We start from the raw sequence: 9024 nt of genomic DNA, 5'->3' as shown, positions 1-9024 counted from the left end.
TAGTTTGGCAGGTTATGTCTTATTTAAGGTGCCTATTGCTGTGATGAAGCACCATGGCCAAAAGCAAGTTGGGGAGGAAAGAGTGTAATTTTGCTTAAACTTCCATTTCATTGTCATGGAGATAAGTCCTGGCAGGAATCTACAGGCAGCAGCTAATAGATAGGGCATGGAGTGTTTAATGGCTTGTATAGCCTGTTTCCTTACAGCACCCACATCCAGCCCAGAGATGGTACCACTCAGAATGGGCTGGGCCCTCAACGTCAATTACTAGTTAAGAAAATGCCCCACAGGCCTATATGCTTTACAGCCATTACTACCCCGCTCTCTTACTTTGTTTTTTTGAGACAGGGTTTCTTCTCTGTGTAACCCTGGCTGGCCTTGAATTTAAAGATCTGCCTACCTCTGCCACACACGTATTGGAATAAAAGGCTTGTAACCTTTTTTTTTTTTCCTTCCAGGCAACAAAATGGCTTTGGGGGACCTCCTGAGAGAACTAAGAGGAAACAGATCCTCCCCCCAAAAGTCCCTCCATTCCTGGCTAGCTAGCCCCCTTTTTATGGAGGCAATTCTTTCGATTTAAAGTTTCTCCTGTGAGATGACTCCAGTTTGTGTCAAGATAGCATAAAACTGACCAGGACGGGAGATAACAATGAGGGTAGACTGGAGCTACCCACCCCTGATTGCTTATGAATCTGAGAACACAGCAGGAATGAGGGCTCTAAATGGAAGTACAGAAGCCCAGAGGAAGATGTTAAAATGCACAAGATAGGCTATTCTCACCCAGATGGGGCTGGCATGCAGAGGAAAGTGGGAGCCAGTGTTACACCGAAGGGCGAATAAATCACCTTGGTCCAGAACGAGGAGAACTGAGGCTAGAGCAGAGCAGCAGGCCTGCAGCTGGGCCTCCAGTTGTGCTCTTTGCACTGCTGAGATAGTTCCTAGCATCATGTCCAGAGACTAGGTAGGAGAAAAAATGTGCCTAAATCCTGAGATTCCCTCCCACTGGGTGGGATAGCTGTTGGGTCATACCTGATTGCCTGATGTAGCCAGTCTGTTAAAATGAAGAGCTGTTCAGACTGACCCTTCGTAGCCAGCCCTGTCTTCCCTTTGACTCCAGGCAGTGACCTGGAGCTTTTGAGTACACATAGCTGTACTCACATGACCTACTGTCAATCGTTATTTTTAAAAATACACTTTACTAATTTTATATATGCATGCAAATGTATCTTTGATCATATTCACCTACCCCACACTCCCCTCAACTCCAATATCTACTCCCTCTTGCTGTCAGTCTTGGTGTGTATTCTTAATCTGTACTTTAGAAAAAAAAAATCTACCTTTCAATCTGTACTTTTACTTCGTTCTTGAATAAGGTCAAGAACCTGGAGATTTTCAGTCAAGACCCTGACCACCAAGAACAGCAGCCCCAGAGTCGGGGTGTTCTCTTGCTTTGATCCCTGTGTTCGTGTTGTAGCAATCCATCAGGGTCAGTGTTGGACTTAAAGCATTTTAAAAATTTAACTTAAAGATCATAACTTTACTATTTAAGTAGCTGGAGGTGTTAGCACAAGCCTTTATTTAATCTCATCTTTGGGAAGGCAGAGGCAGGCCTGGTCTACAGAGTTCCAGGATAGAACTACCCAAAAGAAACTCTCAAAATCATAGTTATAATAATAATAAATAATAAAATTCAAGCAAGTGGTTTATACCTGAGAACAAGTGCATCATGAATATGAATATATAGTGGTATCCAAATGCACTCACCAGATGAATTTAGGATAGGAGAGGAAAGTACCGTTTCATGGCCTGTGTTTTCGTTCAGGCTTTATGTGTAACACCTGGTCAATGGGGACGTCATGTCCATGGTCCTCACATTGATGGTGAGGGCCATGTGCAAAGACAGACCTGCATTCTGCTCTTACTGGCTAGTCTGCCTTGTGTGACCCTTCCAGCAGCAGCCGCCTCCAGGCTCACTGCCTCTAATGCTTGGCACACGTTGATGGCCTAGACTGGTTTCTCTCTGGCTCTTGGTACAGTGGAGCTGACTCTGAGACTTAACAAGTTCCATCTAGTCCAGTGGAACCAGACCCTGTAAAAACCATGCTAGACCAAGTTCCTTTACACTCCAAGGCAACCCCTGGCACCGTGAGTTCTCCATGCTCTCTCTCCTCAGAGACCCACCCGCCTCTGCCTCCTGAACACTGCCCAGCTTTTTGACTTCTGCTTCTCATCTGCCTTGTTGGTCTCATCTGTTGACAGTCAGATGAGAGGGTGAAGAGAGCATGACATGCACCAACCACGCTCCTCCATTCTTCGATGGACTTGGTCTCCTCAGCCAGTTCTCACAGTTCGGTAAGGATGTCATTTTAACATTCTCACCCATTTCTAGCATTATACTCTAAATGTATTCCCCCAAATCTCTTAGGTTGAAGCCTAAAGGAGCTCCTCAGGTAACCTCAAGGGGGCAGTAGCAGATCCAGGAAGTCATGAGACCAGGCCTATGGTCCTGTAGGGAAAGGAAGGAATACCAAAGAACACTTTCTGTGAGAAACAGATGGCCCATCCTCAACGGGGTAGAACCCTCCTCAGAAGCCAGATTTGACATAGGCTGCATCTGGGTTTGTAATTTTTGGATCAAATAAGCCACCAAGTCTGTGTGTTATTTCTGACAAAACTTGTATTCATGACTTTTCTTTTTTTCTTTTTTGGTTTTTCGAGACAGGGTCTCTCTCTCTCTCTCTCTCTCTCTCTCTCTCTCTCTCTCTCTCTCTCTCTCTCTCTCTCTCTTTCTCTTTCTCTTTCTCTCTCGACCAGGCTGGCTTCGAACTCACAGCGATCTGCCTGCCTCTGCCTCTCGAGTGCTGGGATTAAAGGTATGCACCACCATGCCTGGCTCTCATGACTTTTCTTTTGCTATGATAAAGCACTATAACCAAAAGTGACTGCATGCAAGAGTTTATTTTGGCTTACAGTTCCAGAAGGACAGTCTCTAATGTTGGGGCAGGGCAGGGTGGAGGTCTGACAATAGCTAGCCAGAGTGGGAAGCTGAGAGATCACATTTTCAACCTTAAACACAAAGCAGGGGGCCGGGGGGGAGGGAGTGAACACTGTGAGGTGAGGCTATGAACTCTCAAAGCCTCCGCCCAGTGTCCAACAAGGCTGGACCATCTCTCCAAACAGTGCTGCCAGGGACCAAGCATTCAAATAGTATGGAGGGGGTGGGGCATTTATCATTCGAACCATCAAAAATCTCAATGCAGGATATTTTCTACTTAGACCCCCAAAGCCAGGTCAAATGCTGAACAGCTTGTTAGGGAAAAACCCTTCCTAATAAATCTCTCCCTTAGTGTTAAGGGGGAAAACCTACAAAAACTCTAGTTTCATTGCACTTAATTTTAAAAAGTACCAATTTGAGCCGGGTATGTTGGTGCAGGGCCTTTAATCCCAGCACTCAGGAGGCAGAGGCAGGTGGATCTCTGTGAGTTTGAGACCACACTGCTCTACAAAGAGAGTTACACAGAAAAACCCTGTCTCGGGGTGGGGGTGGGGAGGAGAGTACCAGTTTGAGGGAGAAGCAGGTTTGTGGGCAGAGTCTCCTCGTCCATTATTAGGCCAGCGAATAAAGCCTTTCATTATCCCCAGCATTCATTTTTTGATACTGGTTTTTCCATAATATGAGTATCTTGGCTTGGGCCTTGAGACATGATGTTATTTTGTCAGCATGGCTTGAATAGACAAACACACCAAGAGACCCAAACACAAACCTTCCTGGAAAACCAAACAGGGTTGCTGGGTAGGTCTGACCTAAATAAACCTAGTATCCTGGTGTCTCTGTTACCTCAGGATTGCTTCCCACTGGATTAGTCTCATTCTTTCCCTACCCACCTCACAAACCAGGCTCCATCCTCCCTGCTCTGACCCCTCTCTCTTTATTTTTGCATGTCTCTCAGTTCTCACTGTGCCCTTCCTTTGACCCACAACCCATCTGAAATTTGTTGGAATTGACTGTTTCCAAACTTACCGTGAACCCCTAGATTTAAGAGATCCTACCTCAGCTTCCTGACAAAATACTGGAGCAAGCTGCCATATGTGGATTCACAGGGACTCTGCAGAAGATGGGTTTCGTGTCACTTCATCTTCAATGGGCCCCATTTCCAGCATCTTCAGAAGTAGCCTATGTAACTGTCTGGAGTAAGGGAGAACCTGCTGCAAGGAAAACAGCTAAGTCCCTGCTCTGTGCCCTGTGCCTTTCTTGTCAGGAAGAATTAAGAAATCATCATCCAGGCAGGGCTGGCTCTGAGGAAGGCAGGGCCCCCCAGTCTCTTCCCTGCCATCTTCCCCTAGCCCCTGATAATTCTTCTGTTCCAGCCTCCACACTTCACCCCAGCCACTCATTACTGTGGTGGGATTAGAGTGCTTTGTAAGGCAACAGGACCAGCATAGACATTAGTGAAAATGACATTGATTTTGGAGCAGGTCTGATGTTTGATTTCTGGCTGTGAGCCTTTTGGGTGGTAAAAGAAGTCTCCACCTGCAGCTTCAGCCCACTCGGTTGCTAAAGAAAGAAATAAGCCCTGTAACTTTGCCTGGGTTTTGGTGTGGGTGTGATGATGTGACACTCTCCCCTTTTGTTGTTCAAGGAGGTACGCCCTGGAGCAAAGCCAAGCTGCATTGTTCCCTGAGCACACATCTAAGTGTCTTTTTATCATTTTTTAAATGTATATATGTGTGCACACACTCACGTGCCATGCATGCTTGTGAAGGTCAGAGGACGATCTGGGGGAGTTGGGCTCTTACCTTCACCAGTGTGGGCCCTGGAGATGAGCTCCCGTCACCAGGGTTGGCAGCAGACTCCTTTTACCTGCTGAGTCATCTTGTCAGCCCCACCCTGAGTACATCATGAAGAAATCAAACCCTCTCCAAATGATGCATTCCTAGGGTTCTTTTTGGTAACCTTGGCAATTGCCAGTGGGAAGTGAATGAAAGCACTTAAAGCCTGTTTGGGGCTTGGGGCAGGGGAACTGGTCGTTAGGGCATCTTTAACTCTGCCATAGCTTATTCTCCTCTTCATTTGAATTTGTTTTTATTTGTAATAAACCATGTAGTCCAGATTAGCCTAAAATTCAGTCTTTCTGCTTCCACCTTCCAAAGCTAGGCTGGGTTAGTTCTGAGGGCCAGACTCCCATGTACTGAGCCCAGAATTCCCTTCTGAGAGGGATAGTCCCTGGAAGTCTCTTTGCTGGCTGTTCTGAAGACCTTTACTGATGACACCTTCACCCTTTACTGATGTCAGACCAGCAGCCCATGTGTTTGCCTGTCTTCTTTTGCTGTTGTGAAGCCTTAGAAAGAGATACTTCAGGGAGATGGGAAGAGAGAACACAACCAGGTAGGCCTCAGGGGTGTGTGTGTGTGTGTGTGTCTGTGTGTGTGTGTGTGTGTGTGTGTGTGTGTGTGTGTGTGTAAGATAGCACAAAGGATGCCAAATAATGGCAAGAAGAGTCTACCACCTGGGTAGGTTTAGGCAGCTAGTTGTTTGTTTACCTTGGGAAGCCCCTTTGCTTCCCATGGAACACTAAAATGGTCACAAGGCCCCACTAGAGCTGGAGAGATGGTTAAAATTACAGTGACTGCAAAAAAAAAAAAAATGAAGTAAAAACCATTGTGGCTGAAATTCTGGGTTGCATTTGGGTCTCATGGTACACATGTAATCTCCGCCTAATGGGGAAGTAGAGGCAGGAGGATTGACATTTAAGCTCAGGGCTGCAAAGGAACAACATTCTGTTTCAGAAAACAAAGCATGCTTTAAATCAAGCTGAATAGGTTAGCATCCATTATCCTTCCCAGGACTCAGCCTTGGTCATGTGACTCCACTAACAGGAACAGACAGTGCCTCATTTTTTTTTCCCTAGGAAATATTTTAAAGATCACCACCGGGCTCTGTTTTCCCTGCTCCGGTGATTAGAAGATACATGTGTAAAAATCGGACCCCGTGGTGACAAGAATAGATACCACTCCACTCCTATGTTTTTCCCAGAAGGGGCCCTATACCAACTGCGTAGGCCACTAAGACCGGAGAGTGAATTGGAGCCACTGCAAAACCCACTCGGGCTTCACTTGCGAGTTGTTTATTTCATTTAACAGAGAAGCAACACAATAGGACAGGCACAAAGACACAACACAGTCTCATGGCAGTATGGGGGCACCTTCCCTGGCTGGGGCTGCTGCTGCTGCTGGGGCTGCTGCTGCTGCTGGGGCTGCTACTACTTGCTGCTGCTCCTGGAAGAGGGGCGGTAGACTCCGACGACCACAGCGTGATCCCTTTCGTAGGGCTCCAGAGTCAGCTGCTCCTGCGGCTTCAGATTCTCCTGTTGCAGCTTCTTCACCTCTGACGCAAACACGGCCTCAGCAGACGCTGTGGAGTCGATGCAGTTGGCCTTGATGGAAATCAGAAAATGGCCTCCGTTGCGCAGGAAGGTGTGGGCGTTCAGCGCCACGATGCGGGACTGGTCTGGCTGGGCCACGTCGGCAAAGATGACATCCACCATGCCGATGAGCATGCGATATTTGAGTGGGTGCCGGGCATCTTCCAGTACCGGGATAATGTTGGTGCGCTTCTTGGCCACGTTGACCAGATCGCGGCCAGCGCGATGGGAGAATTCAACCGCATAGACCAGGCCGTCGGGGCCGATGATGTCAGAAACGTGGGAGACAGTGGTTCCCGAGGCTGCGCCCAAGTACAGCACTCTAGATCTGGGCTTGATGTGGATCTTGTCCACGCCGCCCAGGATGGCAGCCGCCAGTTTGGAACGGAAGGGGTTCCATGTTCGGTACTCTACCTTCTCACCGTTCTCAATTATGGTGACGCGCTTCTCACCATACACGGAGACTCCGGGTACCAAGTTCAGCGTGACCAGCGCATCCTCCGCTCCGCGGTAGATAAACACGCCCTCGTGCCGATGCGGCTCCACCGACACGGTGATGCCCTTTCTGCGGCGGTTCTTGTTCCTGCCCGGGCCACGGCGATGATGGCTATTGCCGCCGCGGTCCCTACTGTCGCCGCGTCCGCTGCTGCGTCCCCGACCTCTGCCACCACCGCCGCTGTAGCCGCGGGAGCGTGATCCATAGCCGCCTTTGGACCCCGAGCCCCCATCACCTCCCTTGCCGCCTCCTTTGCCGCTTCCTTTGCTGCCACTCCAGCCCCAACCGCTGCGGCTGCCTGCCGGCTTCATAGCCCCTGCACTCCGGAGTTGCCGCGGTGGTCGGGGATTGCCGGGAGATGGCTACGCAGTTGAGACAAATTGATGGCGGAGGCTGCCTGCAGGATTAGCCGCAGTGGGATGCGGAATGCCGCATTCCCAGATCCACGCTTTGACGCGATGACTTGCGTGATTGCATCAGAGCCGTCTTGTAGACCCTGTGGCCCCCCTGCTCCACCTGCGCGCAGACGCAGCCTGCTCACTTGTAACCCTTTGCTTTCTCTCTCCGCTGGTACTCTCTGCGTTCCTGGGGACTCGGTGCTCTTCCCCTGGACCTCCTAGTGGCTGGCTCTCTATGGCAGGAAAGACGTGCATCCGCTCATTGTTCCATGCTTGTCCGTGCGGCCTCAAGAGACTTACGTGTAACCCGATTCATATGGTACTTACTTCAACGTGAAAGGAAATGGCATGTTTACCCTCCAAGTTTTTTTGTCTTTGCTTCAAAGACCAAAAAGCTATTTTGTCAATCAAACCTTGAGATAAGAGGGAAGCAATGCGCAGCACCGGGGACACAAACTGAGACTTAAGTGGCACAGGCTTTAGCATTCAGTCAGTACCAGGGACAGCGACCAAAATCAAGTCCCCTTTGACCACTGTTGGTGTCTTTGGGGCCTTTCCTAAACTGAACTGTCTGACCTCCCTGTTAGTGGAATTAAGTGCCAAGTCCAGAGAGGCGGAATGCACCTGATTGATTATGAGCCAGGAAGATGATATTGAATCTCTAGATGTGCACACAGTTAATCTTCTTTCCTGTCTCACAGACAGAGATGGCAGGACTGGTTCCTCCCCACCCTGAAGATTATAAAGCCTTTTTTTTTTTTCGGTGGTAGGAGGGAAAGGGAGGGGTCTGTAGAGACAGGGTTTCTCTGCATGTTGCCTTGCCTATCCTGGACTCGCTTTGTAGACCAAGTTGGCCTCAAACTCACAGAGATCCATACCTGCCCCTACCTCCCTGAGTGCTCATGCTACTGTGCCCCGGTAACGATTTATTATTTATTATGTATGCAACATCCTTCCTGCATGTGTGCCTCCCCGCCAGAAGAGGGCAGTAGATCTCATCCCAGATATTTATGAGCCACCATGTGGTTGCTGGGAATTGAACTCAGGACCACTGGAAGAGCAGACAGCTCTCTTAACCTCTGAACCATCTCTCCAGGCCTTTAAGGCTTTCTTGATGGGGCCTACAAGTCTGTATTAGGGTACAGACAAGGTGGCAGAGCCAAGAAATGCTTAATTCCAGGAATAGCTGGTTCACAAGAAGCACTCGTACAAACTGAAGCGTGTTCTCTGAAATGTGCTACATTTGATGTCTTGATGGTGTTTCCTCCAATCAGATCTTTTGATGGTTAGTTTTTTTCATCTACTTGACTCAGCTGTGGGGTGCCCAGATAATCAAATATTACTCTGCGTGTTTCTGAGCAGGTTAACATTTAAATTGTTTGAGTAAAACCAATTATCCTGTATTGTGTGGGTGGGTTTTATTTAACCAGTTGAAGGCCTGAATAAAATAGAAGGCTGACCATTCAAGGAAAAGAGAATTATGCCACTCAGTAGACTTTGAGTGTTGCTGGAGGCTTTTCTCCCAGCCCCAAGCTCCTGAAATAATAACTCATGAGACTCAAAATATTATTCAAATTCTGGGCTGGGCGTAGTGGCGCACACCTTTAATCCCAGCACTCGGGAGGCAGAGGCAGTCGGATCACTGTGAGTTCGAGGCCAGCCTGGTCTACAAAGTGAGTCTAGGACAGCCAAGGCTACACAGAGAAAC

The 9024-nt window shown here is 48.5% G+C and overlaps 1 protein-coding gene across 1 annotated transcript; it reads right to left on the bottom strand.

Annotated features, from left to right (window-relative positions):
- Positions 1 to 6103: 6103 nt before the first annotated feature.
- Positions 6104 to 7519, bottom strand: FBLL1 (fibrillarin like 1). The gene has a single exon (XM_084761247.1). The coding sequence runs from the start codon at positions 7227 to 7229 to the stop codon at positions 6261 to 6263; it is 969 nt and encodes a 322-aa protein (XP_084617373.1). The 5' UTR covers positions 7230 to 7519; the 3' UTR covers positions 6104 to 6260.
- Between the last annotated feature and the right edge of the window lie 1505 nt (positions 7520 to 9024).

Source organism: Acomys minous (genome assembly GCF_964271855.1).
Source record: "Acomys minous genome assembly, chromosome: 16".
Lineage (NCBI taxonomy): Eukaryota > Metazoa > Chordata > Mammalia > Rodentia > Muridae > Acomys > Acomys minous.
The sequence above is the reverse complement of the archived record's forward strand: the minus strand, read 5'-3'. Positions and strand labels throughout refer to the sequence as shown.